This window comes from Staurois parvus, unplaced genomic scaffold, assembly GCF_062004578.1.
Source record: "Staurois parvus isolate SC_StPar_1 unplaced genomic scaffold, SC_StPar_1.0 ptg000303l, whole genome shotgun sequence".
NCBI classification, from domain to species: Eukaryota; Metazoa; Chordata; class Amphibia; order Anura; family Ranidae; genus Staurois; species Staurois parvus.
In genome coordinates this window covers 3,702,481-3,717,168 of record NW_028318099.1, presented here as the reverse complement: position 1 = coordinate 3,717,168, position 14,688 = coordinate 3,702,481, and the positions used below count along the sequence as shown (strand labels likewise).

Sequence of the window (14,688 nt, the reverse complement as noted above, 5' to 3'; positions counted from 1 at the left end):
CATACACCCCCAAAATATCAGTGAGCCATCACCATGCTTCACAGTGGGGATGGTATTCTTGTAGCTATAAGCTTTGTTGACCCGTCTCCAAACATGCGCTTATGGTTGTGACCATAAAGCTCTATTTTGGCCTCATAACTCCAGATTACAGTGTGCCCAGAAGCTGTGAGGCATTTCAAGGTTTTGTTGGGCATATTGTAACCGGGCATTTTTGTGGCATTGACGCAGTAAAGTCTTCTGACTGGCAACTCGACCATGCAGCTAATTATTGTTAAAGTATGGTGAGATTGTGCTCCTTGAAACAACCACACCATCTTTTTCCAGATCACCCTGTATTTCTCCTGAGGTTACTTGTGGGTTTTTCCTTGTAACCAGATCAATTCTTCTGGCAGTTGTAGCTGCAAACTTTCTTGGTCAACCTAACTTTGGTTGGTATCAAGAGATCCCTGAATTTTCCACTTCTTAATAAGTGATTGAACAGTACTGACTGGAATATTCAAGCTTTGGATATCTTTTTATGTTCCTTTCCATTTTTATAAAGTTTCATTACCTTGTTACCCAGATCTTTTGACAGTTCTTTTCTGTTCCCCATGGCTCAGTATTTAGCCTGCTCAGTGCATCCACGGTAGAGCTAACAAGATCATTGACTATTTATACACAGACACTAACTGCAATTTAAAAAGTCACAGATGTGGGAAATTAACCTTTAATTGCCGATTTAATAGTGGCGCTATTCTAAACACATGGGTTGCCACGTCTGCTATTTCATCATGGACAGTAAGTTAGAATAAAGAGCAATTGTGAAATTCTGCATGAAACTGGGCAAATCACTGCAATGCTGTCAAAACATCGACCTTTGAGATGAATCTTCAGCTTAGGGAAGAGGGAATTTTTGGGGGTTGAGGTCTTCCTGATCTCTCATCATCTTCCAGTGATGTTCTTCCACTCTTGAACCACACGTGCCACTCAAAACACTTCAAATGATTCATTGCAGCATTATGCTAAACTTGCCTAATCATGTCAAACCTCTCTGTGACAGATTTGCCTAGTTTCACACAAAAATTTCATGTTTGCTCTTTGTTCTAACTTGCTGTCCATGATGAAATGGCAGACATGGTAATGCACGTGGACAGAATAGCACAAGTTGCACAGCTCCCGATATACACAAGACAATGTCTTTTCGCACACTGACTTATGAAGGTTGGTGTTCCCTGTGACTGTGCGTACAGCTACGTGCTGCCACCTGTTGACGTGTTACAAAACTAGTCTCAAAATGTTTTGATACCACCTCGTATTAGTAATTCCGAATGAATAATGTAAAAGGAAATTGATCTTAAATGTAACAATACAAAAAATTAAATTTTATAAAGGAGATGGAAAAATAAACCAATGACCTACTTAATAAGCCATTTAGTCCCATACAATTAATGTAATAGCCATGTACCTGGTTGCTTTTCTCAGCCTGATTATTCCTGTTGGAGTCTGGAAAATGGATATGGCAGCCAGTTTCCTCCATCACTTTCTTGATGTTGTTCCCTCCTTTACCAATGACATGTGAGTGCTCTGTGTGAGAAACGTCCATCTTCAATGTGACACGGTTACTCTATGGGAAAAGAAGCATTTTCCTGAGGATCAACCACAGTTTTACAGTACAATTATCATATGTATTACATATAGTAAACAAACAATTGTATATAAGATGAAGAACAGGGTATACGTCTAACGTGAAGAAAACAAATCAGGTGGACAATATTGCAATGAATAACAAAATAGTCATGGGGTGACTGTTGTATTCTAATATACACTATATACATAGCATAATATTTACTGTAATGCTTATATTCAGATGTGACAAACCATCTACTAACACAATTTAGAAAAACAGGCATTCTGACAAATGAGTCAAGTGATGCTCTATAGGCCACCATAAAAGCTAGGGTCTCACCTTGCCTTAGTCCTTATCAGTCTTCTGCTGGCAGTGATAGTAAACAGCATAAGGATACAAAAGCTACAGTTTTCCTATGTACCAAAACTGGGTGAAGCTTTTATGGGGCAGGTTGGCATTCTGTCCATCCCAGGACAAACATGAGCTCTGCAAGCATGGCTTTTGCCAAGTATAGCTATGAGACAAGCAAATTCTACCTTAAAATTTAAAGCACTAGAGCCCCAGTTTGAATCCCGGCAAGGATGCTATTTGCAAGGAGTTTGCATGTTCTCCCTGTACTTATGTGGATCTCTTCTGGATATTCTGGTTTCTTCTCGCTCTCGAAAGACATTCTGGTTTTGTAACTTATGTGCCATTGATAGCTCCTGCGTGGGCGTACCTTTTGCCCTGTAGAGCACGGTTTTTCCTTTTTTTTATTTTGCTTTTTTTTTATCTGTGCAATTGATAGCCCCTGCGTGGGCGTGTTTTATTGCCTTTGTTTTATATTGTTTAAAAAATTTATAAAAACCATTGAAATAGAAAGACATTCTGGTAGGTTTACTGGCTTCTGTCTAAACTGGTCCTAGTATGTGTATGTAGGATAGGGATCTTTGTTTAAGCTCCTTGAGAGGAGTGACTGATGTGAATGTACAGTATGAAAAACCACTGGGTAGATTGTCAGCACTATAAAAATACCTGTAATAAATAAATAAAATGGCCAACCCATCTAGTTAACACCTCAAATATCATAATTCTTGTTTTAACACGTATTTAATGCCTTAGCACTGACAGTACACATATATGTGGCCCCACTGGACTGGGCTTTTTTTTGTGGGGCTGCATATATGTGTTTATGTCTTTGTCGCAACACAGAGTGTTTACCCGTGTCAAGCGTTTGGGCGTTAATTTCATTGGCCAGAATAAATAAATGTTTGTGGTCATTCAAATAAATGAAAGCTCGACGTTTATGCATGTTTTTTTAATCAAAAAAGCACCATTGCTCCAGGACGCCCTTGGCAGTGGGTTTTTTTTTCAGCCACTAAATTCTCCTGCGACAAAATGCTGCTAAAAACCTGTGTGTGCATGGACACATAGGATAACAAGCAGGGGCGTTTAGAGGTAGGAAAAAAAAAAAAAAAAAACACACCTGATGCCCCTAGCAGTAGCGTCAAAAATTCTGAGTTTGCATGAGGCCTAGGTAATAAAGATTTATTCCATGAGAAATGTTTTACAGAGGGTTTTTTAAAAACAGCACAGCTGAAGCAGTCTCCTTTCAGCAATGCTGTCTCTAATTGAAACTCAGGATTGAGCCATGCAGTGGGAGAGTAGAAGAGAGAGTTCCTGATATACATTTTTTACTTGTTTGTGTAAATTAAGGCTTACACCTTGGAGCTCTCTAAACAAAAAAATAGGGAAACCATTGTATTTTTATTTTGCGAAAACAACTTTTGTTTTTCAGAACATAATACATTAGTGCAAATCCAGGAGTCATTTTTAGTTCTGAAACTGATACACAGTACTAAAAATATTTATATAAAACCCATTATATACATGCATTTTAACAAACCCAGATTGTATGGGACCATTAGTTTTTCTTGTCAGCAGAAGAGTGAGGTTTTGTCAAGGCTTGTTCTCATCACATCACAGTTTTTTTTTTTGTTTTTTTTTGGGGGGGGGGGGGTAAGTAACCCTGTCCCCACAGCATAAAAACATAAAGGAGGAATTACCAGTAGGGCATAGTTCACACTAGCCCCATCTATGAACAGCAATCTGTGGTTTAATGCTTCTCAGACTGCTGTAAAAACAGCCATTGGCAGGCATTCAGGAGATAATCTTGCAACCTCCTGAATGGCTAAATGATTAATGCATGAATCAAAAATTACTGAGCGCTTACAAAATATATAATTTAGCTATATAAGTTGAATTTTTTATTTATTTTACAGTTTATAAACAGTTGATAATACTTAGAGCCAGCCCCACTCCAGGCAATATCTTTAATCAATAGAATGTCAGCTCCATTTACCTTTTAGCAGCAGCACTCTCATCATATCTTCTATAAAAGTTGTCCTTCAGAGCCTCTGTATTTGTAATTTCCCATCCAGGGTACCAAACACTTGTTGCTGCTCTATCCTCAACAGGGTGAAAGGTCCCTTGACCATTCCTGTATAATCTGATCAGCAATCTTGCTTGCCAGTCAGTGTGGAAGGGAACCTTGTGTGCTATTCTAATAGCACAGGAACCACTTGCCTGTCTCTGATAATCTCCACCCACCCCTTGTGTCATCTAATTCTAGTCTGATCAGAAATTTTGCTGACCACATCAGCGTGGAAGGAACTGGAAGTGGTACTATTCTAATAGAGCAGGAACTTTCTACCAGTCTCTGCTAACTTCCACCTACCCCTTGGGTCATCTAATCCTAATCTGAGCTGCATCATGGCCACATCACAACCTCACCATGTCAGTGTGGAAGAACAGTGAGCGGTACTACTTTAACAGAGCAGGAACATGCTGCATATCTCTACCCCATTGCGTCACCTAATCTTAGTCTGATAAACTATTTTACTGCTGACCTCATCACATCACTGTAAAAGGAAAGGAACAGTGGGTAGTACTTTTCTAGTGGAACAAGAACTTCATGGTCAACTGTGTTGCTTTGGCTATTTTATTGTTTTTTATAGCATGAATATGGAACCTTTCAAGACCACCTATTGTTTAGGAGCTAAGATTCCTCTATTCGTGTGCTAACAAACCTGATGGACTGGTTCATGAGCTCAGAACAGGAAATTATCCTACAGGAAGTAAGCGGAAGGTAAAGAGGACTTGAACAAGTCATGTGCTGAGGAACAAAGCAGTTAGTTATTTTGCAGGACTCTGAGAAGCAAGGAGCAGTTTGAGATCATAGATAAAGGAAGAATCACTAGAAAGAACCAAGTTAAGTAACTGTTTAGGGTATACCTATCACATACATTGTACATACTTGTTTTTTTTTTTTAGGAAGGATGGATTGCTTGTGCATGTTGTAGGCATATTTTGTCATGCGTTGTTTTACCTACGAGTATAGCATTTTTGCTTAGTAAAGCAAATATACACTGCAGAGGTTTTTATGCTTCCTTGTTTATACCGCAAAGAACCTTAAAAGACAAAGCAGAAACCGAACTCTATTTATCTCTCCACACCCCCTTGTGCCATGTAATCCACTTTAGACTGCCCCACTGAATGCCCAGAATTGTCATTACCATCCACAAGCATGATAGTATATGTAGCTCTATGTGACAAAGAGAGAAAGAGAAAGGAAGTGACATGTAGTACCTCATTACCCTCCCACTTTGCCCAGTCATACAAATAAATAAAAAAGATTATTGATTACATCAGACGTAGTTTTATATATTTTTTTTACAGTGATTTCACTTTTATTGAAAAAACAGATCACAGTTAATATGAGGAGAGAAGAACATTTGGGAGGCCTGTTGTTTTTAACCTGGGGATCAAGTGTTAACTTACTTTTGTATCCAAAACAGACATTATTCGCTCCTTTGCTTCTTTTACATTTTCTCTCTTTCCGGACACTTTAATGTGGGGATCTGCAAATAAAATACAAATTGTAAATAAGTGTTTGTGTGCAAAGAAATTAGTTGGGGTTGACTGAAAATTCATAACAAGAACAGAACAGCCTACACTAATTACAAAGCGTTCAATAAAAATTGTAATTTTACAAATGCTAACTACATGGCATTCATGGAAATTGAATGGTTTTAATACATCTGTGTCAGAGACCTGGGAAAGTATGCAGATCAAGAGAATTACTTCAGTGGCTGCATGCTGGGACAGCGACTCAAAGACTCCAGAGCCAGATACAGTGAGACAAGAATTTCAGAAAGAGGTTGGCAGTAGCAGCCTATATACTACTCTTAAAAAAGTTAGAATTGAGGTTCCAGACAAGATCATTAAAATAGACAGGATTTTTTACGTTTTGGGTAAAGTGTGGAAGGACTGAATCCTCTGCCAATTTTTTCTTTCATTGAACTCTGTGTCTTTATTAAGGAGATTGATCTCCCTATGGTCCATTCTTAACCTCTGTCACAGAGACAGAAAGTAGGCGAAATCCTACATTTTAGAGTCATTATAAAGGTAATTTGGGAAAAATATTCCGATGACAATGAAGATGGGAATTCCCATATTTTGGGAAGATTTCCTCTTACTTTCTATTGTGTCCCCAGGACAGGATGTGAGGAGAAATCTCCTTAGTAGGAAAACTGTATTACCCATATTTACCCAATTTATAATTTTTTGTTAGATTAGGAAACTTTTGAAAGTCTACAGCACTCTTTGTAGCATAAATTATCTGAGATTGGGGGAATCCATCACACAGGTTAAATTTTTTGGAATGGACACTATTGTTTCCCAATATGAGCACTCATGTATGCCACAGTTGTTCAGCAATGAGCTTCTCCAGCTGCCATTTCATATTATTAGGCAGCTTTATTACAATCATTACACCATTTCATTGTAGATGCAGAAATTGCACTCCTCACATACCTATCAAAACAAGAGGAATTTTGTACAAATTCGGGGGGGGGGGGGGGGTTGAAGGTGAATACATAGCAAATTAATATTTTTTTAGTTGATACTAATAATTGGTACATCGCCGATGACCTTATCAGGTGTTTACATTCAAGGTTTCAGTAGAGAACTTCTTCTTTAAAGCAAGCATCAAAAGATTACACACACACAATGTGGGGGAAGCACAGTGGCTAAATGGTTAGCACTTCCGCCTGGCAGTACTAGGGTCGTTGATTCAAATCCCAATCACGGCACCACCTGCCTGGAGTTTGCATGTTCTCCCTGTACCTGCGTGGGTTTCCTCAGGGTACTCCAGCTTCCTCCCACACTCCAAAGACATGCTGGTAGGTTAGTTGGATCCTGTCTAAATTAGTCCTAATATGTATGAATGTGAGTTAGGGACCTTAGATTGTACACCCCTTGGGGGTTAGGGACTGATGTGAATGTACAATATACATGTAAAGCGTTGTGTAAATTGACGGCGCTATATAAGTACCTGAAATAAATAATAAAGTAAAATAAAACTAATGTAGTAGTTATATAAGGGCAATTGTGGTTGCTGTTATGCTGCTTCAGACCTTTCAAATTCCCACAAAAATAGTCCAATTATAGTTTTAAAAATTGAGTTTAGAAGTACCTTATATTCCAATAAACTGTGAAAATGTTTTTATAACACCGGAGTGGAAACAGCTTGTGCATATATACATTAATAAATAAACGTACAATGATTGCATTTGTTTCCATGGATGATCAAACATGTTATGAGCAGCAGTCTGTGGCTCAACTACCTAGGGCCCCTTAACAGTTTTCACATGCTATGCCCAATTCCTTAAAGCTTATATATGAGCAAGGTTCTAGTCTTCAGCATGACCTAGCCATAAACATGACCTGACAACTGAACATAAGCAAAATAAATCATTAACAAAAGGCAAGAACTAACGCAAACTGACAACTACTATGTACGGACTTCAAATTTAACCACTTGCTCACCACCTTATAGTAGAAGTACTGCTACAGGTGGCAGGACTGTGAAAAATCACACACACACACACACACACACACACACACACACACACGATTTGCATTTCCAGGTAGGGAGAGTTCGCCGCCCTACCCGTGCCGCCATTGGAGGCTGGGGATGTCAATCACCAGGTCCCAGCTAGAGATTCCTCTCTCCTGCCAACAAGGACACGATGCTTTGTATTTCTCTGCACAGCAGAAAAATACAAAGCAGCACTGTCTCCCTAGTAAAACACACACAGCACATAATGTAAAACAGCACACAGTTAACCCTTTGATCACCCCAGATGTTAACCCCTTCCTGCCCAGTGTCATTAGTACAGTGTCAGTGCTTTTTATTAGCAGTGATCACTGTATTAGTATCACTGGGATGTTAGTGGCAGTTAGTCAGTTCCCACCCAGTGTCAGAATGCCTGCCTTAGTCCCTCTATAAGTCGCTGATTGCCACCATTACTAGTATAAAAAAATAAAAATTCCAGTATATATACCGCCATTTGTGGATGCTATAACTTTCACGTAAACCAATTAATATACACTTGTTGGGATTTTTTATTTTGTTTTTTTTTAGCAAAGACATGTAGCAGAATACATTTTGGCCTAAATGTATTAAGAAATTTGATTTTTTTAAATTTTTTACTGGATAGGTTTTACAGCAAAAAGTCAAAAAAAATTTTTTTCAAAATGGTTGGTCTTTTTTTGTTTATAGCAAAACACATAAAAAACACAGAGGTGATCAAATACCACAGAAAGAAAGCTATATTTGTGGGAAAAAATGACAAATATAATTTATGTACAGCGTTGCAAATGTCAGTTAAAGTAATAGCGCCCCTATTGCAAAAAATGGCCCGGTCAGGAAGGGGTATTAATCCTCTGGAGAGCAAGCGGTTAAAAAAAAAATTGCTACAGTTTAGTCCTACTGCTAACCCCCAAAATGACAAAATACAATAACTGTGTTGTATGTTTACATTACTACATCCTTCTAACAAATGTGAATCTGTTCAAATTACAAGTTTCTGCAAGTCAAAATGTTAGTTTTCCATTGATTAATTATATACTCTTGATGTGCTAAATGCTGCCCATCTTCCAGGCATTTCTCAAAATTAAATGGGCTAGATAAATGTGTAAATTAATAAAATATTAAACCCAATCTAAAAAGCTTAAACCTGAAATTACAGTTATGTCAATGTAGATGCTAATATACACATTATACAATTTACACAAAAACAGCAAAATATCCAAAAAGGTGAGAACGTTATTAGGAATTTTAAATAAAACCCAATACTAACCAAGAGTAAAGTACATATAGAAAAATACACAAGCAGAAATAGCAAAAGCAGAGCTGATTAATGTAAAGTAATTTTGAAGAGACATTAAATGCATATAATACTTTAGTTTTACATACCAGTTTCAAGTACACAGTGCTAAGCCATAAAATGGCATAAAAATGTAATAGGCCAGAATGAATCCTTCTAAGACATTTAGCCCTCCTAATGAAAAGCAGAAGTGGAATTTTTAAATAGCAAGAACCTAAATCTGAATTATTCATATCATGGGCTTAAAGTGCAGGTTTTAAAATTCCGTTGTGTATTCTTTACATGATCGGTCATTTGAAGTAATTTAGTCTAGGATGTACTGGGAACATGTACAAAGGGACATGCTATTTCCACTTGTGTTTAAAGAACAGAGATCCTTTCTGCCAGGAGAGGAATACAAAAATGTATAGACACTTGACGCAGCCAGCAAAGGTTCAAAGGCTTGCATAGATGCTAAATCTCCTAGATGTCAAAACACAAGAAATTATTACAAATGCTTTAAAACTTTTTGTGCACGTTCTGTTTCAAACAAAATCTACAGTGAGGCTAACCACAGATAACACACAACTGTGTAGCGAAAGACATGCCCTCCTTAATAGAAATCCACTAAGAAGTAAATTCCAGGCAAATATCATATCTTGTATATAAACTCATTCTGCGGCCTCTGCCTACCTGCTGAGGGAATGTAGGTTGTGCGGCTTTTTAAATCCCTACACTGCCAGTGTACTAATTTTAGGAATGACCATGAATATAATGCTGAGAAAATAGTAACCACAATGTTACTAGATTAGATGTACTGGACATTATAAGACTCGCATTCAAGGACATTTGTACTGGGAAAAGAAGGCGGCTATAATTGCCCAATTTTCTTTACTAAAATGTCCACTTTCGGGTTGCGACATTAATACGAAATTCAATATCTTGAGCCACTAACCCAAAATAATAAATAAAGCTCTAGAAACAATGAAACCAGCAAAGATTGAGTACAACTGCATTAGAACAGAAAAGTCAGACTAAATTAAATTTAATTAAAATTATTTACAGGTAGAACTGCTTTCGCTGTTCACATGCTCTGTGCTTCACAACTTCCCTAATCAAAAAGAACCCAGATAAACGCTACAGGGCTAACAGAACTAACTCCCAGGGCCTGGGTTCTATTATAAATATCCCTAGGAAGGGACGCATTTTCCAAGCAGTAATGGGTTCATGGAAAAAACCATATTTATTATGTTCAAACATACTAGCAATAACAAATAACGCATTCTGATTGATTTAGGTATTTTTAATAAATTATTCAGGTAATCGGAATTCCCTCAATAGTGGAGTAATCTATCATTTTCTATAATACATTTTTCAATGGCAATCGAAAATATTATATGCACCATCAAAGAGAACAAAAAAGCCTCTACTGTGAGGACTCAGAATCAGGGATGGTAACAGAGGCCTTGGGCATGGTGTGAGTTGGAGGCTTAGATAGGTCAGAACTAAACTCTCTGTGGAATAGTGTAGAAGTGTGCTTCAAGTCTCTGCAAGAAGACTGCCTTAGTAATTGGGCGAAAACAGTCAAAGTCCAAAGTGGACACCAAGGTTTCCTTGTGGAAATGGGGGGGGGGGGGCTTGGCACGATAAGACATGCTTTACTTTGTAGAGGAGATCAATTAGGCCCACAGTGAGGGAAGGGCTTGTATACTTGCAAAACCTAGCACTTGGTGTTAATGCAGGTCACAGGTGGCCAGGGGTGACCAAGACACTGGTTGGAAGTGGAAGAAGACCAGAGACCTGATAATCCCTATGCAGCTTCATCAGCAGGAGCGGAAATGGGATAGTGCTTGCGCAGGGCTGAATGGATGAAGAGAAAAGCATAGAGTGCAAGAAAAAGCATAGAGCGGATGAGATCAATGCTTAGTTCAGTCAGCCTCAACCATTATTCCAATAAAATGGCAGTGGTGAAAGCTTTAAAATGGTTCCCACTTGTAATGTACCTTCTGGCTCTTAAGCCCAACCAGCCTTACTCACTCCATGAGCCTTCAGAGACTGGATCTCCCCAGAGGTCCTGCAATCTTTGCTCTAGTGGGTTCAAGTACAGCCTCCAGAGCTGTTGCTGCTTTGTAGTGACAAGCTCAAGCAGCAGTGTAGAATTCTTGAGTGATCAGCTGTGTATCAAGGATACGGAATAAATTCGAAACAAAGAAAAAAAAAAGTCTCTCTCTCTCTCTCTATATACACACACACACACACACACACACACACACACACACACATACATACATACACACACACCTATACACATTTTCCAGCAGTGCTAAAGAACGAGTGTACAGTCTCCTAGGACACTAATACAAAATAAAAAAAACATGCTGGGTAGAGGAGGAAATAAAGGGGACTGACTCTCAACAATATTTTGTTTGCCAGCCAGGATCCACAACTCCTGTAGATGTAGATGGCAGAAAAACCAGACTGTATTGAAATATTATTGTCTTTTTTCCAGCAGTTTACAATGTTGGCAGAGGTCATTGAGCAGAACCGTACCAGGATTTTCAGGACAAGCTAGTACTGATAAGTAGTACAGCAGGTGCAATGACATCTCCCCATGCATTTGGTCATGTGATATCAAAGCAAACGGCCAAGCACAGGGGCTGCATGTGGACATAACTATGCCAGGATTGTAGGTTCGCAGTAGGACAGCTGAGGGATAATAAGAAATAGAAACCTTGCATGTAATTCATCTCATATTGTAGAGTAGAATAAAGAAAGGCTGTGCCTTTTGGGGAAAAAACATTTTTCTAAAAAAAGTTTAAATCCCGTAACCTCTAATAACAAATCTATTTTTAAAGATAACAGTAACAAGAACATATATTTTACAAACTTTGTAAAATAGAGAACTGAAGTCACAAATTAGGATTCATGTGATTTAGGGTAATCCTCACGAAATATGATACCTTTTTTTAATATGTTCATAGAAAGTCTTTGATTTCCAATTAACTTTGACCAAATAACACCAGAACCAAAAGTTTCCCAATGCAAACACAAGAAGCAACCGAAAAAAAAAACCCCATCCCTAATTAATAAAGGATAACCGTGCTGGGTTATGAATTATAGATTTGAAAAGTAAAAGTAATGGTTTCAGTAATTGTTCTGCTATGCCCAGGCAGAAAGCTGTAAAAGTTCTACATATCAGAAACAGCGCCAGCATAAAAAGTCAAACATTAATAAACCTCCCATATTTTACAAAAAAACTGGCTCATCTGGGGTATAACATATCTTCACACAATCAGGCTCTTGTAGAACGTTTAAGAACTGTGTACTATACAGTTCTAGAGTCATGAGTTTTTGAAACTGTTCACAATGTTGAAAACTGAAATACGTACAGTACCTTTGTCTGAGGTTGGGTGGGAACTTTGACCTATGATGTGCTAACTGGGATGCAGCTGCATAGTCTGGTGTCCAGTGAGAACACACTTTGGTGTTAATTGAACCCCACTGTGAATTTGCACACACATTAAACATTTGGCTTTCCTTCAACACTTTATTGTTAAAACCATACGGACATGTACTAAAAATTTAAAAAACTTTATAATACGACCCAGGCCTACTCATTCGAGGCTGGATGACATTTAGGCTCTAGACTGCTTCCAACTACGAGCACAAAACACAAAATCTGCCATTTTTAAGTGAATTAGTCATAATTGATGTATATTCGGGGACATATCACAATATTTTAATTCCCTTGCTTTATAATGAAAAAGGTTTAAAAGCATGTGTACCTTACTACATTTCCTTCATTACTTTTATCTATGTAGAAGGATTACAACTCTTGCCAGGTAGGTCATTATAACATTCAGCTAAATGGTATAGTGGTGAAAAAATGTTATGGGTCAACTTTAATGGGAAAGATCAAGATAACAGTGTTTACTTATTAGTAAAAATTGTAGTTCACAGATGGAATGTTTAACTTTGGTGTGTCCAGACTACTATTTTACGGACTAATGACCTCCATCTGATTAATGCTAACTGGGGTTTTGCCAGCATTAACTATATACATTAATAAAAATACTCCATTCTTTTAAAATGTATTTCTAGCCAAGTTTATAGTTTATTTTGTTTTCTTTAAAACACAGCACTATGGAGCCTTCGCTCTAATGCAGTGTGTCTAATGTCCAGCTAGCTGCTGCATAGTATAGAAATCTCCTCCCCATTGCTATCAAATCCCCCCACAGCGCTGATCTCCCAGCACTACTAGGGTCATCAGCTGCTGTGAGTGTATAAGATTTGTACCTCTTGCAACCCCCCCCACCACACTTCCACACACCTCCTACATTCACAGAACTTTTAGTATATTTTCCCAGAATTCAAAGTGTTCTGTGACAGGATGAGGCAGATACTTTCATTCATCTACTTGTACTCCATTTATAGAACACTTTGCATTCTGGGAAACAATACTAGGAGTTCTATCAATGGAGGAGGCGGGCATAAAGGGTGGGCGAGTAACACACTATTTCACACTCGCAGTGGCTGGAAGATCAGCTCTTTGAGGAAGACCCGGTGGTAAAAGGGAAGGTAGTTCTTCACTATGCAGCAGCCAACTTGACATAGGACACAATTCATTAAAAGGTAACTTGTGCCTCTGGTAGGGGCATCCCTAGGGTTGGTGTCACCTGGTGCGGTAACACTTGGTGTCACCTCTCCGACGATCCCTGCAAGATGGATCGGATCTGTGGATTGGGGAGCATAATGTATCGGACTCCAATCCATTATGCTCAATCCGCAGATCTGATCCATCCTGCGGGGATCGTCGGCTTGCTTTAAAAAACGTACCTTTTCCTGGAGCGAGTCTGGTGTCACCCCGTGCAGTAGGTGTCACCCCGTGTGGCACGCACCCCCCCACCTGCCTAGGGACTCCACTGGCCTCTGGTGCTGCATAGTCAAAAAGAAAATCTGAACTTCAGCTTTAACTATCCATTCTTACCCTTCTTGGAGAGGTGTCATTGGTACAAATTCCCAGATAGATTTTCTATCAGTTTCTGTCCAAGCAACAATGGTCACCCAAATCAAGGAAGAGGGTGAATCTCCCCAGCAGGCACAAAAACAGCAATATACACATAACATGGATTCTAATTCCTGCTCTATCCAAATATATAAGAAAGGCTTTGGTTAAAGATGCACTTTAGGCATTTCAGTAAATTTGTACATTTAGCTGCACATCAAAATCGGGTTCACTTTATAATAGTGAGTCCCCCTCAGGCTCTCCTGGCTCCTCCTGTCCGTCAGGTGTCCCCACAAGCAGCTTGCTATGGGGGCATCCGTTGCTCTGTGTGTCCATTCACACACGAAGCTGTGGCTTGGCCCTGCCCCATCTCTCTCTTTGGCTGACTGGCTGTGATTGACAGCGGAGCTGATGGCTCCCGCTTGGTGTCTCATCCAATGAGGAGGCAGAAACCCAAGACAGCTGAGGCTGTCATTCACATCGCTAGATCTCGACGAGGATCAGGTAAGTATTGAAGGGGCTGGGGGAACTGCTGCACACATAGAATGCATGAAGGTAAAAAACCTTCATCCTTTAGAACCACTTTAAATTGTAATTTATTCTAGAGATTATTTCTCTAGAATTTCCAAACTCATTATATACTCCTAGAGTAATAATCTAATATGTCATTATTGTTGGTATTAAGGTTTTTTTGTACATGCACTACAGACACAGGTTTAGCTATTGTGATGTATGATGTTTTATTACAAGAATATTGCTTTTTTTGACAGAAGTGCAACTTATATATATATATATATATATATATATATATATATAAATGTAAGCTCTATTGCCAGTAATGCTATTGCACATATTACATGAACTTTAACAGTTCCAGTAACTGAACA

At 38.6% G+C, this 14,688-nt stretch overlaps 1 protein-coding gene across 4 annotated transcripts in view; it reads right to left on the bottom strand.

Annotated features, from left to right (window-relative positions):
- BICC1 (BicC family RNA binding protein 1) overlaps nt 1–14,688 on the bottom strand; it is a 333,531-nt gene that overhangs the window by 76,512 nt on the left and 242,331 nt on the right. For all 4 annotated transcript variants that reach the window (XM_089683147.1, XM_089683149.1, XM_089683150.1 and 1 more), the window contains exons 4-5: nt 5,426–5,505; nt 1,445–1,603 (exon numbers count right to left, since the gene is read on the bottom strand). In XM_089683147.1, coding sequence (XP_089539273.1) covers nt 1,445–1,603; nt 5,426–5,505 — 239 coding nt within the window. The remainder of the gene's footprint in view (nt 1–1,444; nt 1,604–5,425; nt 5,506–14,688) is intronic.